General features: G+C 40.2%; 1 protein-coding gene across 1 annotated transcript; it reads right to left on the reverse strand.

Annotated features, from left to right (window-relative positions):
* Positions 1-6,996: 6,996 nt before the first annotated feature.
* Positions 6,997-10,044, reverse strand: aar2 (AAR2 splicing factor). The gene is made up of 4 exons (XM_058410815.1): positions 9,931-10,044; positions 8,807-9,571; positions 8,443-8,672; positions 6,997-8,356 (listed from the first exon to the last, which is right to left on the reverse strand). Exons 1-4 carry the CDS (start codon positions 9,974-9,976, stop codon positions 8,189-8,191), a joined length of 1,209 nt encoding a protein of 402 aa, XP_058266798.1. The 5' UTR covers positions 9,977-10,044; the 3' UTR covers positions 6,997-8,188.
* Positions 10,045-10,765: the final 721 nt, after the last annotated feature.

Genomic DNA, 10,765 nt, shown 5'->3' on the forward strand with positions numbered 1-10,765 from the left:
TTCACTCATTCACATTCAACGAGTCTGTTTCTGAATCCCTGAATCTTTCTTCACACTAGCCTGCATACTTGACCTCAAGTTTAAATCAGTGAATCATTCTGTCATGATAGAGATTTGAGTCAATGTTTGAATTAATGAATCTGGCTAAGATTCACTTGTCTTGAGTCAGTTACTGAGTCAGTTTTTAAATAACTTAATCTTGAATCACTGAGTCTATTTGACTTAGATTCACTCATTCAAATTCAGTGAGTCAATTTTTGATTCAGTGAATCTTTCTGTCATGATGGAGATTTGAGTCAGTGTTTGATTTAATGAATCTTTTCTTTTTTATCATGGCTGAGATTCACTTGTCTTGAGTCAGTTACTGAGTCAGTTTTTAAATAACTGAATCTTCAATGAGTCAGTGTTTGAATCTCTAAATCTTTCTGTCTTGACCAAGATTCACTCATTCACATTCAATGAGTCGATTTTTAATTGCGTGAATCTTTCTTCATACGTGCCATCAAGTTTAAATCAGTGAATCATTCTGTCATGAGAAAGAGTCACTCCTTTCATATTCGTAGAGCCAGCTTTTGAATCAGTGGACATTTCTGTCATGATGGAGGTTTGAGTCAGTCCTTGACTTTTATCTTTTATCATAGCTGAGATTCACTTGTCTTGAGTCAGATACTGAGTCAGTTTAAAGAACTGAATCTTGAATCACTGAAACATTCGTTCCTCTCACACTCGCTATGAATCACTGAATCTTCCAGACTTGACCCAGATTCACTTATTCACATTTAGTGAGTCGATTTGTGAATCAGTAAATCTTTCTTTCACAAACAACATTTGCTCCTCTTGCATTTAGTGAGTCAGTGTTTGAATCAGTGAATCAGTTGTTCCTGTACTGTTTAGTGAATCATTTGAATCAGTAAGTAAGTTCAGTGAGTCCTGCTCATGTTCATTTAGTCAGAGCTACATATGAGCCAGTATTTTTACCATGGTATGTAGCAGTAGATAGTGCAGCTGTCTCAGAGTAATGGGTCATGTCATTAGCAGTAAGCTAATAAAGTTTAGAAATTAACCACTAGATCAAAGACCAAGGAAAATGAACATGTCCATCCTTCTATAAGCAACATTGACAAAAGCAAGCTTGCTGTGTGAGTAAACTGCTAAAGAAAGCTGTTTATTTTCATTTGAAGAAGTGTATCTGGAAATTATTGAGGAAATAAGTTTGAATAAAAGGAAAAAAAATCCCTTCATCCCTGTTTTCTCTCTCTCTGTGTCTCACGGAAACAATTACTTACAAACAAAACTCTGAAACTCATCCCTCAGTCAGAGCTCATCATAAATGAGTATTAAAACAAAATCCAGCAACTACATGACTGTAAAATAAAATAAACAGCAGACGTGTGGAGAGTGAATGCTAAAACACAATGGTTTTCTGTTTCAGACTCCAGGAGCTGCTCACTCTGCAGTCCAGCAGATGATTTACCACATTAAATTGGCATGAAGGTCATCATAAACATCATGGATGATAACCCAAGCATGTTTGTGGGTTTCCCAGGATTTTATCAACACAAAGGCGTCACAGTGTGAGTAACAGTCCCAGATTTCAGATTACGAAATGAAAAACGTGGAGTCATGAGGCAGGGGAACACGAAACACGTGAAGAATGTTTAAAACAATACAGCAGAAATGAAATTGGTGTAAATCGTAACAATAAGATTTCTTCTAATCCCTGATGGGTTCTAGTTATTCAGAAGAAAATCATGACCAAGTCAGTTTGAAGCCTTTAAGATGTCCCTCTGGGGAACCTTAATGTTCAGGGTAGATTCCAGTGTTTTCTTACCCTTTAAAGTAGAACCCTTACAGAAGTCTTTAAACCTTTTTAGTAAAAGTTAAGCTGTCAGGTTCTAGATAATAATAAGAAAATTCCACATTTCCCAAGTTCCTCCAGGGTTCCTCAAGACTCCCCTGGATCTTTCAGGATTCTTAGCTTCCAAAAAAAGTTGGATTTTTGTCTGATACAGCAAAACCGTTCTGCTATCAGATCCACATTCTCAAGGGTTCTTTGTAGTAGGTAAGAAAGTTAGTTTTCTAAAAGGTACCAAGTACCAAGAAGCTAAATGTGAAAGAAGCAAAACTCCTGACCGTTTCTAGATAACAAGAAGAAAATAATGTGCAATAATTTGGAGTTTGTAATACACAGATCCTGTGAGAGACTTCCAAGAAAGGGTAGAAGAACCTTCAGTCCTAAGAGTTCACCAGGTAACCAAGAAGCTAAATGTTCTGGAGAGGTTATAGAGCAATTATTTGAGGTGTGTTCTGCACACTTAACCAGTTCATACATATTCTCATGGGAAAAAATAGTTCTTCAAGGGTTCTTTAAGGGTTCTTCATTTGTCGCTTTTGGAGAATGACGAAAACATTTATGTGGAAACCAAAAACAGACTGTTTTCCTGTCAGAAAAGCTTTTAGGAAGCTAAGAACCCTTGAAGAACATGTTTTATGTCTGCTTTCATAAATGTTTCTGTAGGCTTATGTGAGTTAGGAGTTTATGTGGCTTTTATGTTACGCTACGAACATTTACATGGCTGAAACTTGTCAGCGACACAAGAAACACAGATGAGAAAAATGGTTCAGTTTCATGAGGCCAAGTGTCAAGTACAGCGCTCCTAAACCTGCGCTCCACTTCTGCAGACGTAATAAAGAGACACAGACAGACGGCATCTCGTCCAGATGATCGAATCCACATCCAGGCCAGAATATCACCCTCACCCTCTAAATCATCTCATCCACATCCAGGCCAGAACATCACCATCAACCTCATCCTCCAGCTCATCTCATCCACACCAGAACATCACACTTACCCTTGTCCTTCACATCATCTCATTCACATCCAGGCCAAAAAATCACCCTAACCATCGTCCTTCAGAACATTTCATCCACATCCAGGCCAGAACATCACCCTCACCCTCATCCTTTAGATCATCTCATCCACATCCAGGCCAGAACATCACCCTCACCCTCATCCTTTAGATCATCTCATCCACATCCACACCAGAACATCACCCTTACCCTCATCCTTTAGATCATCTCATCCACATCCACACCAGAACATCACCCTCATCCTTTAGATCATCTCATCCACATCCACACCAGAACATCACCCTTACCCTTGTCCTTCAGATCATCTCATCCACATCCAGGCCAAAACATCACCCTCATCCTTTAGATCATCTCATCCACATCCACACCAGATCATCACTCTCACTTTCATCCTCTAGATCATTTCATCCACATCCAGGACAGAACATCACCCTCCAGTTTGCCTCATCCAGACAAATCTAAGACCTGAAGATGTATGTTCTTTAGACCAGCTATGAGGAATGCTGATTTTCTCATTGGATTCATGATTTTTTACTCAGAAGGTGTGAAGGGATCCGAGGTCTGATGTATGATTCCGAGGTTGAATAAGGTTTCAGTTCTAATCTTCTGTAACAGATCTAATGTATAGCGAGTGTTGGAGTTTAATCAGCTGCAGGTGTTGAAGGAGCTCCCTCAGAGTGTCTGGATGATGATGGATGTGGTTCCTTCATATCACAGGAATTCACAGTTTTCCACTTAATCCCTCTTTCACTCTGCTTTATTTAAGAATGTTATTTTAGGATAATGTTACTGCACTAAAAATAAAAATAAAAAGCCTTGGAATAAGGAACATCATGATGGCAGCAGCCTTTAGTTTAAAGTTAAGTGATTATTTATGTCTAACATTTATCCCTAATGAGAAGCCTGAGGTGACGGTGGTGAGGAAAAACTCCCTGAGATGATCTGAGGAAAGAAACCTTGAGAGGAACCAGGCTCAGAAGAGAACATCTTCCTCATTTGGGGGACACTGGACAGCAAATAATGTAACTGTACATAATGTCCTTTCTACAACAGTTTAAATTCACAAGGACGTGAGTAACCAAGAGTTCTTGAGGAACTAACAGGTCAGCGTAGACTTAACACTAATTCCTTGACCGATGCGATGGCCTCAGGTCTCAGAGTGCTTCTATCCACAGCAGTCCACTGGGTCACAAGCTGTTCTAGCAGATCTGACCTCAGCAGCAGTGACCATCACCAAGCAACCAGGGGTCGAGCATCTGGATGGATCAGGCAGGTCAGGAAAGAAGAAGTGGTCACACTGTGATCTTAGAACACTGGGAGCTCTGGAGTGGGATGTATCACGAGAGAGAGAGAGAGAGAGAGAGAGAGAGAGAAGCAGAAAGTAATTGTGTGTGTGTGTGTGTATGACTGTTTGTGAGTGAGTGTGTGCGTGTATATGACAGTTTGTGAGTGTGTGTGTGTGTGTATATGACAGTTTGTGAGTGTGTGTGTGTGTGTGCGCGTGTGTGTGTAAAACCCATTGATTTTGGATCAGAACCAGAGCATTATCAGTGGATAATTTCCAGTCAGAGTTTCTCCTTCTCTTCCACACACACACACACACACACACAGCTCCTGGTGTGACTCCTGAGATGTTTGCTGTAAGAGTGTGTGAGCCGGCGTCACCCCCGCTGTGCTCGTCTGAGTGTTCTCAAATCGCTTTACATATTGTCCAGAAAGAGAGGGGTCAGAACTGCTCTTCAACAAAATCCGCACACATTCATTTATTTCCGCTTTTAGATCCAATTTTTTTACCGGATTCATTCTTTTCATCTCATCTCATATTTCTCGCTCGACATCACATGAAGTGATTACTATAATATTTTCCCTTTTTATGAAACAGGAGTGCAAATCTTCCACACCACACACATGGTGTCTGACCACTGAGATGGTGTTTGTTTCATTCCGACTGAACTGCTCCTTTAAACTGGCAGGAGATGCTGCTCCATTCTCCACCAGGAATTCCTGAAGCACAAAAGCCTCAGATGTCAAAATCCCATTTGCAAACCAAAGCTGGACTATTCACCGCTTCACACTGGAGGACATTGAGGCTGGAGCACAGAGAGAGGGACAGAGAGTGGGACGAGGTGTCGGAAGTGGACCTTACGGAGAGGATGTGAAAGGAGGGACACAATAGAAAAGTCAGAAGAGGTTTCTGCTTTTCCTCGTTTGCTCATTCATCAGGACTCAATGAATGCACTGAGAGTTTGGGGTAATTAAGCAGGCGGTGCGAGTCTCTCCCACATACACACCGTGACGGAGCTCATGGCCGCTGCTAAATCAATCCTGCTAGATAAGAAAAGGTGTGAGGCTGATGGAGATGACATCTCTATTCATTATAACACTCTGTGTGTGAGAGAGAATAAAGGGGTGGGAACAAGGCCTGAGTTGATGTTTAGAGACAGTTTTTGATCTCCTCAGATGCATTCACACTGTCAAGATGTGAGAAATGAGGAACGGTTTGGAAGGTCAAAAAAGCAAAGGGTTTCTCAAAAACACTCTTATTTACACCATATTCCTTCTACATTGTCTTTACTCTCTATAACATAGTTCCAGTTCCAGTGAAAGGAACTCTTAATGCTTCAGCTTCATACCAAGACATTTTGGACAATTTCATGCTCTTTGTGGGAACAGTTTGGGGATGACCCCTTCCTGTTCCAACATGACTGCACACCAGTGACCAAAGCAACGTCCATAAAGACATGGATGAGTGAGTTTGGTGTGGAGGAACTTGACTGGCCTGCACAGAGTCCTGACCTCAACCCCATAGAACACCTTTGGGATGAATTAGAGTGGAGACTGTGAGACAGACCTTCTTGTCCAACATCAGTGCCTGACCTCAAAAATGTGCTTCTTCTAGAGGAACGGTCAAAAATTCCCATAAACACACTCCTAAACCTTGTGGAAAGCCTTCCCAGAAGAGTTGAAGCTGTTATAGCTGTAAAGGGGCGGGACAACTCCATATTACATTCATGTGCAGGTAAAGGCAGACGTCCCAGTTGTGGTCTGTCTTGCAGTCTCCTTGCTTTGGTCACTGGTGTACAGTCATGTTGGAACAGGAAGGGGTCATCCCCAAACTGTTCCCACAAAGAGCATGAAATTGTCCAAAATGTCTTGGTATGAAGCTGAAGCATTAAGAGTTCCTTTCATAGGAACTAAGGGGCGGAGCCGAACCCCTGAAAAACAACACCTGAACTCAATGATCTGGAGGCGTTTCCCAAAACCTTTTTAAAATATATAATATTTATAAACATCTAAACAGTGTTATTTAGACTTTATTGTTAAAATTGCTTAAGGAAAGTCATTTTAAATGGATCTGTTCTGCCCTCTAGTGGTGAAACTGGTCACTATACTGTACATGATATTATTTTTTTGAATTACTCATTCATGAATTTATTTTTATACTTTAGTTTATATAAATTTGTTATGCTTTGTTAGTTGAATTAATGTTTGTAGTTCTAGTTCCAGTGTATTAGCTCATATTTACACAGATTAAACAGAAAGTGGTCCATTCTTTATTATCATTAGATTAGAATTTATTAGCACAGTCTCTCTTGCTTAATTTTATTTATTTACTAAATTACATTTAATTAATTTTCCGGATTTTTAAAGATATTCCGGATTGTCAAACTGACTGCCTCATAATAGTTCCATTATTAAAATTAATGTTCAGCCGGAAATACCACAAACTCTTCTAGTAGGGGGTGGATAAGTAATAATTCTCTTGTAATAGTTTATTGTATATTTATTTGATCAACTTGTGCAATATTAAATATATAGAGAGAGTTTACTGTTTATTTTGAGGCAGACACACTTATGTTTGTCGTGTTTTTGTAATAATATCATGATGTGCTTCCCCCTGTGTTTCTGTATTGGATTGATCGACTGGCATAAATGTCTCGTGCGCCTTCTGTGTTGTTTGTTCGTTAGCTTGTTGCTAATGTTCGGTTCAGTTTGACTAAAATTTGTTTTAGTTCTAACTTTCTTCCTGAACATTATTATTTTTATTTCTTTTGTTGTTGTTTTAAACCCCTACTATTCTATTGCACTGTTGCTTTGTCCTTCAGATACAGACACAACAAACAATGAGGAAACCTGACTTTTATTAATAAAACAAAACAAAAAAGCATGAAAAGATGTTTAATAGGATTATCCTGTGACCAAAAATAAAACTGAGACTTTTAAATCTTCTTTACCTCAAAAAAAGGTCAATCAGACCGGTGTCCAGTCTGTGAAGCTTGTCTTTAAAATGAAGCTACCACTTAAGATTAGCTAATAGCCGAGAGTTCAGCGTGTCTAAAACCTTCACACTTTTTCCAGATTTCTCTCAGGTGTTTTAAGACGTAGCTCTTGGGCTTTAGCTCTTTTATACACCCTCAGAGAGGGTTCAGGGTTCCTGAAGGGTTCTTTGGGTAATTATCCTCTGAGCTGGAAGCATTTCTGAGTGGAAAATATTAGTGTAAGCCTCTACATGGAAACTTTAAGGTTCTCCCGGTGCTTTCTGATGTATTTTGCTCAAAACTGTAAATAAAACAAGCTACCATGTTCCACAAAGGACTCTTCGGTTGGTCCTGTGAAGAAACCTTAATGGTCTGTGAAGAAAACTACAACAAAATGTCTTCCTATTAGAATGGATTCCAAGCAGAACTGTTTTCGGGGGCGAGAAACACTTCATTAGAGAACCCTCACTTCTAAGAGAGGAGGTAAATGTTCTAGACAAGCTCCAACTTCGCTCACTGTTGTCTTTGTGATATCTGGAACCTGTCAGGAGCTTAGAAATCTTTTGGGAAATAAATGTTCTTCAAGGTTCTTTTTTAAGGGCTCCTTGGATACTTAATGGTTTATACCATTTTAACTGGGTTCTAACCAGTACTGAAACCCTTTCTGACAGGGAAACACTGCTGTAGGGTTCAAGACTGAAGCTTTAAGGGTCAAAGTAGATCTTTTATTATAAAACAGATTCAGAATCAGCATCACTGGGTGTGTTTAAGAGACTGAACAGCTCCACAAAGCTTTAAACTGGTGGCTATAAGCTCCCATTACTTAACATCAACCTCAAGTCCAAAACTTAAAGAAAGCTGCAAATGTCAGTCTGCTTTACTTCTGGCCAAACCATAACTTTTCTGCTCTAAGTGTTGAAGTTACAGACACTGACAATAATAATGATGATGATGATGAAGGATGAAAAGATCAGAAGCAGAATCCTTGATCCTCTTAAGCGCTTTACTGTCTCTTTTTAATGAACCCTCTGACGTTTCATCAGAACATCAGGTCAGCTTCAGTCCAGCGTGACTCCCTCCGGAAGCTCCACCACCACCGGCGCACACTCGTCCAGGTCCACGTCGAAATCCCAGCGGAACTTCTTGGTCAGATGAGCTTTAAACTTCTCTGCTCTTTTCCGCAGTGTAGCGTTGACGCCTGGAGAACCGGCAAACTGGAAGAAGTCCTGCACAGAAGAATTAAAAAACGAGTGAATTTAATGTATTTTAAAAGAACTTTGTTTTTTCTTTCTGTCCTGTCTCCTCACCCTACCTGTAACGTGGAGGTTAGGAAGTTGTTCTGAGACACGATGTCCACGAAGAAGTCAGGGGGGATTTCGCCGAGCTGGTGGTAGAGGACACTGATGAGGCTCAGGTAAAGGTCAGAGCGCTCTCTCATGACCTCCTCACTCCTGCAGAGGAGGAGCAGCAGCTGCTTCCAGTGTTCGAACGCCTCGTACACGTTCCCGATGAGGAAACACACGAAAGCAAACTGCAACTCGCCTACACACACACACACACACACACACACACACAATGTACCATAAAAACCAACTGAATCCATTCTACATATGAAATAAGTGCTTTGATGATTTATGTTGCTTAGCAACGGACAGGTTAGAGTGGAAGTGTAGTACCGAGGACGTTGAGCGGTTGTTCCTTGTAGTGGTTCTCCAGCAGCAGGTTGAGGGCGTAGCTCAGGTCCATGCTGCACTGCGTGATCTGAGCGGGCGTGGCTCCCGGAGGATACGTGTGCCGAGGGATGTGAGAGAACCGGAATTCTGTTCCTTCCCTCTGCTTCATGCGTGGAAGTCTATCCAGTCCTTCCTTCATGCTCCGGCACTGCGTGTCATTCCGTGGCAGGTTCTGCTCAGTTCTGTCTTTGGTGTGCGTGAGCTGCAGCTCGGGAACCACGTCGCTGAAGGCACACACGCGTCCGCTCAGTGGCTGCAGTGCACTCGCCACTTCCTGGCTCAGTTTATCCGTCAGAGACACCCATTTCCTCAGCGTGTCGTACGGGTACGGCCCCAGGTTCGAGTCGAGCTCGCGGAGGCCGGCTCTCACACGAGAAACCTCCTCCGAGTTCTCTGACGCCGAAAAGTCCAGATCCTCCTCGTCCTTGTCCCAGTGAGCCAGGAGGATCTCGCGAGGCTTCAGCGAGAGGAAGACACCCCGTTTAGGACCCAGTTCTCCACCCTGACTCATGGCATTAGCCGGGCTGTAATGGAGGAAGTGGATTCCTGGAGGGATCATCTTAATGCCACGGAAACGTGGACCCACCCCCCAGGTCTTGTAGTCCAGACCTAGCTCGGTTCCTTCAGGAACGCCGAGGAGAACCAAAGTGGCTCCTTCTTCAAACAGTCCTAATGCCACATCCGGGTCCATCTCAGGTCCAGACATCTCTGAGGAACAACAGCATCTTGAGTTTCTTGCACTTTCTCACAAACTTACACAGTGAGGAGGTTTAGCTAAAGACGGGGATTTATTTATTTATTTAAATTAACTTTAATGACTACCAGAATGCTCTTTCCTTGTATTTTGTCTTCGTGGTTTTAGTTGCTGTTTTCTTCACATGAAGCTCAGACCTGAGACACTTAGCTACATTTAGCTACAGGCTAGCTGTCTTGGCTAAGCTAACATTTTAGCTAACAAGCCACAAAGCAGCAGAGTGACAATAATTATTCTCTGATTAATATATTTTACTGAAATTAACAAAAACTAAAATCTAAAATCATTTTATTTAAACAGAAGATGAAGTTACCTGTGTCCAGAGTTAGAGCTGGGGAAAACGACGTGGTCAAGTTCATTAACGCGGACTTTAACGTAAACTTCCGGTTCAAAAAGCCAGAAACATGTCACAATAAGAGTCCTCCTGGCGAGAAATTATTAATATTATTGTGAATTCATTTGAAATAGTTTAATGCATTGTTTTGAAGTGAAAATTCCTTACTTTTAGATTTCCTTACAATCTATGATTTACGAGCTTATTATTATTATTATTATTATTATTATTATTATTATTATTATTATTATTATTTCATTCTTCTACCAGGCAAACATTCAAACAGGTATTGGGTTTATTTTAATACTCTAACATCAAAAATATAAAAAAGGTCAGTGTGATATATACATAAAAACACATAATAAAATATTTTTTATTACAATTTTATAATATTTTATATCTGATATATAATTTATTACAATTTATGTTTTTAATTTTCAAATATAACAAAACAATACTTTCTAAATTGTTATTTGTCATGTTTTTAAAAATATTTTGTTTAATAATATGTTAATAATGTAATATGCATAATTATGAATTATATTATATATGCATTATTACATAATGTCAGGATTGACATCAAAATGATATGGAATAGCTTTATTTATGATTAATTTTTTTTTTTTTGAGAATGAGTCATCATATTAAACAAGTCTATAGTGTGGAGTGTGACGTCATAAGTCAATTTGATGCTGAACACGTGCACACCCACAGACGGAGCAAATTCAGTTCTTTGGCCTCTGATAAAACCGGTTTAAGAAGACTTTTATATTGGAAATCTCTCAATTTTTTTTAATCGCAGACCAAAGCCTTT

This window comes from Hemibagrus wyckioides, linkage group LG15 (assembly GCF_019097595.1).
Source record: "Hemibagrus wyckioides isolate EC202008001 linkage group LG15, SWU_Hwy_1.0, whole genome shotgun sequence".
Taxonomy (NCBI): Eukaryota; Metazoa; Chordata; class Actinopteri; order Siluriformes; family Bagridae; genus Hemibagrus; species Hemibagrus wyckioides.